The sequence below is a fragment of the Mus caroli genome, chromosome 18 (genome assembly GCF_900094665.2).
Source record: "Mus caroli chromosome 18, CAROLI_EIJ_v1.1, whole genome shotgun sequence".
Lineage (NCBI taxonomy): Eukaryota > Metazoa > Chordata > Mammalia > Rodentia > Muridae > Mus > Mus caroli.
The window spans coordinates 16,768,186-16,777,953 of record NC_034587.1 but is presented as its reverse complement, the minus strand read 5'-3'; the positions used below and the strand labels follow the sequence as shown (position 1 = coordinate 16,777,953).

General features: G+C 41.3%; 1 protein-coding gene across 1 annotated transcript in view; it reads right to left on the bottom strand.

The window, feature by feature from the left end:
* Positions 1-1,481: 1,481 nt before the first annotated feature.
* Dsg3 (desmoglein 3) overlaps positions 1,482-9,768 on the bottom strand; it is a 28,859-nt gene continuing 20,572 nt past the window's right edge. Inside the window, 6 exon segments of the mRNA XM_021151062.1 lie at positions 1,482-2,141; positions 3,125-3,345; positions 3,761-3,824; positions 4,100-4,242; positions 7,293-7,547; positions 9,271-9,660. Coding sequence (XP_021006721.1) covers positions 1,482-2,141; positions 3,125-3,345; positions 3,761-3,824; positions 4,100-4,242; positions 7,293-7,547; positions 9,271-9,660 — 1,733 coding nt within the window.

Sequence of the window (9,768 nt, the reverse complement as noted above, 5' to 3'; positions counted from 1 at the left end):
CCCCCCCCCAAACAAACATTAAAAGACCTACTTATACTATTAGAAATAATTGAGCTGGACAACAGCCATGGAGAGGTTGGGCTAAGACAATAATGTCCTGAAGCAGGTGAGGTAGGGTATTCTCTATGGGCTGAAGGGTGGGGTCATGAATAACTGAAAATGATTAGAACTGCATTCCTGTACGGTGACTTTCATGTGATATGATTTAAACCAGTGCCTCCCAACCTGTGGGTCGAGACTCCTTTGAGGGGAGTCCAATGACCCTTTTAAAGGGGTTGCATATCAAGTATCCTGCATATCATATATTTACATAATAATCCATATGATCTCTATGGTTGGGTCATGACAGCATGGGGAACTGTATTAACAGGTCGCAGCACGAGGAAGTCTGAGGACCTCTATTCCACACGTTGGTCTACCCACACACCATCTTTATAACACACAGCATTAAGTTGCTACAGCTGAACAATTCCTTTTTTCACTTGAAACTTACTTCATCATTTTCCTAAAATGATATACATTCACACACTTCTCTCTGTTATTTTAGGCCACAGACCTTTTTGCTTAGAAGAGAAGGCATGCTATCTATTCCCACAAACCCTGTTAGACATGGTTAACATTACGAACCTCACTGCACATCTTTTGAGTCATTTCTACTCCCTGGCACTTATAAAATAAGGATTTCTTTGTTAAATACTGACACAGGATCAGTTTCCGAGGAGTGTCAACGAGGAAGTTCATTGTATTTTTCTTGGGCTAGATCAAAGTACACACAACGTATTACTTACACCATACTAAATTTTTTACATGTTCTATGATACTTGCATTTCAAAAATGCCTTATTTTGAACATACACAGCATATAGATATGGCAAATTAAGCAGGTTTACTCACAGCCCTGGACTTGAGCAAAAGATATGCTTTGAGTTTCATCACTAAGAAGAGAAAACAAAATAAAACAAAACAAAAATCCCCAAACCAAAAATCCCCAGTTGCATTTAATGCCTTTATTCCAAGTTGCCCTGTAAGCTACATTGAGCACCTCAAATTCCTATTATTATTAATAATACTCTCATATCCTTATTAATGACCCCAGAATGGGTGGTAGAGACAGAAATGTGAACTCTAAGAAGGCAGCCAATCTACTAACCCACACTGCATTTTAAGGCAACAGCATCTCCCTTTGTTGTTGATAATGTAGAAATGTGAAGATGCTTGGGAAATATCCCTGTCTAACATCTTAGATAATTAAAATATATATATATATATATATACAGGTTTACTCTGCTTGAAAAAAATCAGATAATTAGTAATGACAACATACCCAGCTTTCATATATGAATCAGAAAATTTGAATTATTCTTATGATCAGAGAATATCCACTAAGAGCCAAATGGGTCAAACAGTGCTAGCTAGATTTAAAAAATATATGTAGGTACATACATCCAAATTTGCCTGGTATGTTTTTCCAGTTTGCTTTGGTCATAGATGGGAGCAGGCTTCTTTTGTATAGAGCATACTGTATGAGCCTCGCAGTTCTGTGGGAGCCACTATGCTGCTGGAGGCACTAGGAAGGGGGCAAATGACCCTTTCTGTTACAGTGACATTTTGTGTGACATGGGGGTCAAAGGTGACAGTGGTGGGTTGTACAAAGGAACCTGAAGTTGAGTAAGTTTCTGTGAGCAAGTAGTTCCCAAGCTGTAGAGGGTCAGGGATGGCAACAGCAGGACGGACAGACCCAGAAGTGGACATAACAGAAGTTTCTTGGTTGCCTGACAATGTGTGGCATATTTTAGAACCCGTTTGGGTGACTTCCAGACTACCAGGCAATGTCTGGTACCTGTTAGAACCTGCCTGAGGGACTTCCATAGATCGAGTGCAGGTGTCAGCCCCAGAACCACTGTCTTTAGGGCCTGGCTTTGCTTGCTTGGCTTCGTCATCAATACCGAGACAGATCTCTGCAAGCTTTTTAAATTTGGGGCCAAGGGAGTCCAAAAAGTTGTCATCTAGGTCATCGGCAAAATAGCTGCAGGAGCTGAGGGTGGGGGAATGGGGGGCAGCATCCTCGCCTTCATCATCGTAGATCAGCAAACAGTCGTTCACTTCACGCTCGTCCTCTTCCTCGGCATAGGCGAGTGATTTCTAAAGATGGAGAAGAAGGAGAAAGGGACCTTATAAAGCCCATCGGATCCTGTTCATAAAGCCTACACTGGGGAGTCCACACAGGTGATGAAAACGTTCTTCTTTTTATCTGCTTGGTATTTTTTCCTCCTGGATAACTAAAATGTTTTCATTTATATTTATTTTTTTATCATTAGTATGTTTTTTAGCTAGTGCTCAATAGAATGAATTTATGACATTCACATATACACCCTTGATCTTTGCTCGCACTTAGACTGGCCTTGCCCTTTCTTGCTCTCCCATCTCTCTCTTGTTAGCCCCTTTCCTCTCCTTAGATTTCATCCTCAGCTTTCATTTCCTATATATGAATATACAGTTAAATATTTTTTTTGCAAATGAGAGAAAACAGGAGATAGTTTTCCCCCATTACCATCCTGTGTTTCTTCTCCTCTCTGTCATTCTCCCCTCCCCTCTTCCTTCTGAGCAGTCTCCTACCTTCATGTCATAGATAAAATTAAATCTAGAGTCCACATACTAGAAAAAGTGTGATATGTGACTGTCTGAGTCTGGCTTCAGGGAATACTCTATTCTCTGAAACATTCTTGTTTGGGGATTTGCCAGGTTGGCTGCCATTCCATCAAAGAGTCTAGCCTAATTTATGTTTTAGTTCTTGATTTTATTCAGATTCCAGACTCTATAGGAACTGTATATGATGCCTGGAATTTATCATTGGGCTGCTAAATCTTTATATTGGACAGCTTTTCCAACATGCATTGAGACGGTTTTCACTCCATGGGGACTTTGTGTTAACGTAATCTTTGTTGACTTGTCTTGTGAGTTTCAACTAGTGACTCAATTTTGACAGCCACCAAAATTACCTGATTTATTTTGACAAAAGGAAGCTTTTATTTCCTTACATTTTAAAAAGCGTACATACATCATTAAGTAACCAGATGTCCTATATAAATAGGATAACCAAGCCCGACAATTTGCTACCCAGTTACCTGAGAGAAATAGGAGCCTAGGAAAGTCATGTTGACTGGCGCAGCATAGTCCTTCAAGGTCCCTCCAGTGGAATGCCTTGTTCTCATTGTTCCTGAATGACCCAAGGAACAGGGACCAAGTGCTGCTGCAGCTCCAGTAGCTCCTCCCATCTTGGTAGTCATTTCCATTCCTGAAGCACCTTCTACCACGGTCCCACCAGCATATGTATTTGTGCAAACTTCTAAAGACAGGGGAGAGAAAGAGAGAGATCTCACAGTTCATGCTATGGCTTTTTTTTTTTTGTTAAAGCTCCCGTGTATGCATCTGTGTGTACATTTGTGTGCATGTTCATCTCCATGTGGGTATGTGTGCAATGTGTACGTGGAGAAGTACGAATTTAATCCTGAGTGTTGTTCCTTAGGACACTGTTCATCTTTTTTGAGTCAAGGGTTCTCACGGGTCTGGAACTTGCTGATTCAGCCAGGCACTCTGCCCAGTGAGACTGGGGAAATTAGTGAGCTTTGTCTCAAAAAAAGGAAAGCATAAGAAGGAACAGGGTCTGTAGCTCAGCAGGGAGCACTTTCTTAGTGTACATGAAGCCCTGAGTTCAAATCCCAGTACAAACAAGTAGACAAGCAAGTTTGATGCTCACTCACCAGAGCTTTCCATAAAATCGGCTCCATTGGTTGTAACTGGAGGAACACAAATATTTGTGATTTCCTGCAAATTATGTTAAAAGATAAACACATATATTTTAGAGCAATATAGGTGAAGTATGGTCCCTTGTAAGTGATAAATTTACAATTCTTCTAGGAGAGGCCATTTTTGGATGTAACATCTGTAAAGCAGACATCCAAAAGTTCCCATCCATGAGTCTCAGCTCCCCACTGAGGACTGAGATGGACCTTGATACTCCTTTGTACCTCTCCCCTATTTCTGCAGGAATCATTCTTCTGCTACGTGATTGCAGGGATTACTTTACAAACAGTACTCACCTTGTCTTCCGGCTGAGCTCCTTCGATTCCCCACTGATGAATTGTACCTTCCGAACCATCGGGCACTGGGATAAAGCCACCTGTCGCTGCTCCTCCAATGGGACCTGACCCACAGTCACAGGTCAGAAGCAGAAGTGGGGCCACTGGTCAGGAACAAGGACATGGAGAATGGTTAAATTCATTGGAAACTATTTGACATGGCAATTGCCAAAATGTTACAAAGGCAAGGCAATAGTTTAAACATTAAAGAAATATATTTAATGGAAGCAAAATTGGTGTCTACAGCATACAATTTAGTAAGTGAAACACAGTAATTTTCCAATGATTATGAGCTAAAGGAGGAGGCAGGGCCATTTATTGGACGATTTGTACAGTTTCTTAATCCTTTTCCATAATACATATTAAAATTATTATTACTATAATTGCTGATATATATATACTATATATATGTACACAATATATATATATATATATATATATATATATATATATATATATATATATATATATAGTGTATCTATTGTTCCCATAAATACACACACAACTGAGATACCTCCTTAGCCAAGATTTTAGGTGATTATGACAGCACTTTAGCAATCTGGTCTTTAGCAATTTCTTAGTTAATGGTAATTGACCAACAAAGTACAAGAGCAACTAGCGATGGTTTAGTCAATGGCTGTCAGTGTCCTGTCTCTCTGTGTCTGACTCTGTGTGTGTGTGTGTGTGTGTGTGTGTGTGTGTGTGTGTGTGTGTGTGTGAGATGCATGTGAGGATTGGGGATGCCAGGTGTTAAGAACTGGAACTCGGGTTGCCTGCAGAGTCTGCGCTCTTAAGCTCAGAGGCCTTATCAGTGCACTTTTAACTGTGAAGTGAGAGTCCCTAGCTTGGAAGATCTTTCAGGCATTGCATCACTCTGCTAATGGGCTAAGAAATATTCATCTGAAAATATTTATTTCATATGCATGGGTGTTTTGCTTGCATCTATCTCTACCTACTATGTGTATGACCTGTGCATGCAAAGGCCAGAAGAAGGTGTCAGACTCCCCAGAACTAGAGTTACTGGCAGGTGTTAACTACCATGTAGGTACAAATCCTGATTCAAATCCAGGTCCTCTGGAAAAGCAGCCAGGGCTCTGAGCTGTTGATCCATCTCTCCAGCTCCAGAAATATGAATTATTGAAAGCAGGTGTTTATTATTCTCTGATGTCAATGGCTCACCTTCTCTGCCCTGTCAAGGCCACATGAACCCTATGCTTGACCTGCCCACTTACAAGTCAAGTAGTTTACTGAAGGGTTTTAGGGAACACAGTCTCTAAATAGACTTCTAGGGTTTGAGCTTTGGATGCACCGCTCTCCAGCTCTGTAACCCCAAATGTGATCTTTCTTTGCTCACTAACTCATCTGTTCAAAAAGGAAATAAATGGTGCTTTCATCATGGTTGTCTGATAGATGGAAAAGACAGTGATGGATGCTATGAAGACCTGCTAGCATTGGTAGAATGAACTACATAATTATGCAAATTGGGTCGGTCCTAGATTACTATATAATTAGGTCAAGTTACAAAAGAGATGGGATGTAATTGATATACTATCTTGAAATTTAATACAGGGCTTATAAAAATTGTATTTATTTGTATTTATCCTTAAGATGTTTTATTTTTAATTGTGTGTCTCTGTGTAGGTATGTATATGTGATTGCACATGTCTCTGAAGGCAAGAAGAAGACATTGGATTCCCTGAAGCTATGTTTATAGGAAGTTATTGGCCATTCAAAATATGTGCTGGGAACTGAACTCAGGTTTTCTGCAAGAGCTATATGCTCATAATAACTGAGCCATCTTTCTGCCCCCAAATGACATTTCTAAAGACAGTGGAAGTATAATATGCTACCATGGGAATTTGTTTTATCATTAATACTTTATGATTCAGTAATAAACTAGGGAATTATTGTGAATTTGTTAAGGATCTCTTATTTTTACAACTCCTTTCAAAGTTCCCTTAAATAGCGGGTAGAGGACTCTCACATTCAGAGAACCATTTGATTAACGAAATGTTGATGAAAATGAAAATTTCCAGAAGTCTATCTATTGAATAAAATAAAATGCATATTTATTAAAAGGTAGTACAGACATGTAATTTCCCTAAATGTCTTCTCTATTATGTGTGAACATTAAAATGCTTTTAAAAGGTACTTTTATATGTATGAATAAGTACAGCATGTGAGTCTGGAAGTTATGGGTGATTGTGAGCCTCCACGAGGGTGCTGGGAATTGAACCTGGGTCCTCTGTTAGAGAAACAAGTACTCCTAACTACTGCACCATCTCTGCAGCCCAGGTGTGGGCATTTTAAAGGAATGCACACGAGGTGTAAACTCTGTTTTGAGGACTTGTTGGATTAAACAATAGAACCTCAGACCTGAAGTTCTGTTAATGTGCATCCTGGATGTGGATCCTAATGCAGGCCCTCTCTAATGTTATTTGACCAACATCCTTTTATATTAGGGCCTCACAAGACTTGTATATGCATTTGAGATATTTATGTTCATTTTAGAAAGCCCACGTTTAGGTATAAAGGCACAGTTTTAAGTATGAACATTATTGACTGAATGTAGAATAGCTTTATAATTTCTCTCTCTCATGTCCACCCTCCCCCATATGTGTGGAATGTGATTATGAGCACACACCTGGATGAGTGTGCTTATGAAGAGTAGAGGGCAGCCACGAGTATCATCCCTTAGTGTTGTCCACTTTTTGTTTGGCAGGTGCTCTCAATGCCCAGAGCTTTGCTAAGTAGACTAGGCTAGCTGGCCAGTGAGCTCTAGGCATTAGCTTATCTCTGCCTCCCAAGTCTTGCTATGGCTGGTATACAAGCATTCTCCATTGCACCTGGCTTTTTAGGTGCCTATTGGAGATTGGACTCAGGTTCTCAGCTTGTGGGGAAAACGCTTTACTGACTGAGCTAGTCCCCCAGCCCTGTTTTTTCAAAATATTTGCATATACGACCCATTTTGTTATATTTAAATTGTTGCTAAATGACAAACTAAACATTTCAGAATCTTCCTGCAATTTCCCTCAGCTTTGCTCGTCATCAGGCTAGAAGAGAATGACACTTCTCACATTGTACAGATGAGCACAGTGGCTTTTGTAAATGACATCACCGCCATGGACTCTGAAGAACATGTCTGCTTACTCACATAGCAACATCAGGAGTCCTAGCAGGATCAAGCCAATGGCAGCAGGCCCCAGCCTCCAGGATGACTCCTCATATGTGATAGGCTCTCTGCTCGGGATAGGGGCTCTGCACATGCTCCGGTCATCACACTGACATACTGTCAGGGTCAAGCTCTCTGGTGTGTCACACAGCCCATCCTGATTGTCCTTCACGATGACTGGGACATTGTACACTCCTGGAGACACTTGTTGCTGGGCTTGTAGAAGTGCTGAGGTAGCTAAAAAAAAAAAATACAAATCAACAGTGAGACTAGGCATCGTTTGGTCTTAAAACTTCTTGTTTGTGATAGTTGTCTTGTCATCCTGGTCACAAATAGTAGAGTTGGTGTGGTTGGAGCAGTGCTGAATGGCATAAGAGGTTTGGGTGTGTCGGCCTTTCTATCACAAGTGTTCCATTCATGGCATGTGGACCACATGTGGCCCAAAATAGCTATAGATGCAGCCCAACACAAAATTGTAAAAGTTAATTAAAACATTAAGAGGTTGTTTTTGCTTGTTTATTTTAGTCTGATTGCTAGGTACTTGAAGTCATTAGATGACATCTTTATAGTGTTGTATCATGAAACACACTGTCATGGAAAAAACCCATATATATATACTTTTGCAGCCCCTAGGTTCTTGCAGCCCCCAGGTTGTGGGTTGGACATTGCCATGTGGCCCAAGACAATTCTTCTTCATCCAATGGGTCCCAGAGAAGCCAAAAGGTTGGGTGCCTCTTGGATCCCCTTGTTGACACTCTCTCTGGTAGTATGACAGGCCCATGAGTCTCCCTCCACAAGACCCTATATTGCCTTTCCCACTAAAGAAGATGGGAAACGGGCATTACACCAATGTCAGGCCCCTGTCCTGGCCTTACCCACTCTTATATACATACATATTCCATGTACCAATACCTACAGGTACATGGCCTCATACGGTCTCATGTATGCCTTTAACTCTGACCCTATGTCTGACTCACTGAAATACACTCTCACCTTCAGGGATGTTCTCTCATCTGCTCATCTTGTTTCTCATGCCTAGTGCATAGGGCCAGGGTGACAGGGTTCCTAGTGCTGTGGTCCATTGCCTAGCAACTGAGCATCACTTGTTGATTCTCCATCTCTGTATCACCTCTTTCTAAGTCAGGACCCTGGCAGTGCTTTGTGGTTTGAGACATTCTGGAACACTCAATTCAATCACCCCCATTCCACCACCCCCAGGAATTGATCCTGGGACCTTTTGAATGCTAGGCGTGTGCAGAAACACTGAGCTGTATTCCCAGCTGTCTGTTCATTGACCATTTATCTATCTGGTAAACTTATTTGGAGACCAATGGTACATGTACAGCTTGGAGCTATTTCTTTAGTTAGGACCAGAAGTGCCAAGGGTGGAAGGTCATGCAGAGCAAAATCTTTGGTGTCTCTGGCCATGGCTATCATATGACTGCAGGATGCCATGAGGCACATCCATGAGAAAAAGCAAGATCTGTACAAAAAAACAGTAAAGGAAAATGAGTTTCTGGAGGGTTAGAGGTAGCTTGCTGGTCACTGTACAGTCCAGAAAGGGAGACTTTTCATAAGTTTAGGAGACTTTTGGAAACCACAAGAAGTAACAACTATGACGCACTTTAGGAGGAAAGGAGTCACTCTTCTTCACTGGGTATTTGTAGATGTGAGTCTGCCGTGCTCTCAAGGTTGCCTCTTACATGGCAAGCCCCAGTGCAGGCGAGGCTGCACAGAGACCTCAGCTCGACAGTGATACCAGCAAACCCATAAGACAGCAAGTAGTGATAGAATTCAGATAATTTCTCGTCTCTTCAGAAGAGAACGGATTTACATCTTAGTTTCAAGGAAATGTTCTCAGTCTTTCTTAGAAAGGACCTCTGTCGAAGGGATTCATAGTCCTTCGGAAATACAAAGCAGCGGCAGTTTGTTTTTGTCTACGGAAGCGAGTCTAACTCACCATTCAGCGTCGTGATGGTCCACATGACTGGCAGCTTCAGTGGCTGCTCCTCCAGGGACATTGTGTAGGGGCCAGTGTATTTACCCCTGTCCAGGGTTTTCACTGAGAGGGTCACAGAAGGTGAGGAAGTACAGATGTCTCTCTTCTCGAGGACAACTGACGGACAGTTTTCATTAAAACTGGGCACTTCCACATACACTGTGCCTGTGGAGGTCTTACCAGTGCTTTCTGTACAAATAATAATTGAGTGTTAAAGAAATACAAAGATCAAAGCACAGAAAATCCCTTTCCTTTTGCTCTCTCTGACTCCCTTCCCCCTGCTCAGATCTTCTCTTGTCTTTCTGTCTCTTCAGCTTCCTTTCTTTACCTGTTTTCCTCCCTCCCCTCTTTCTTTCATTTTCTTTCCTTCTTTCTCTCTTTCTTTCTTTCTTTCTTTCTTTCTTTCTTTCTTTCTTTCTTTCTTTCTTTCTTTCTTTCTTTCTTTCTTTCTTTCTTTCT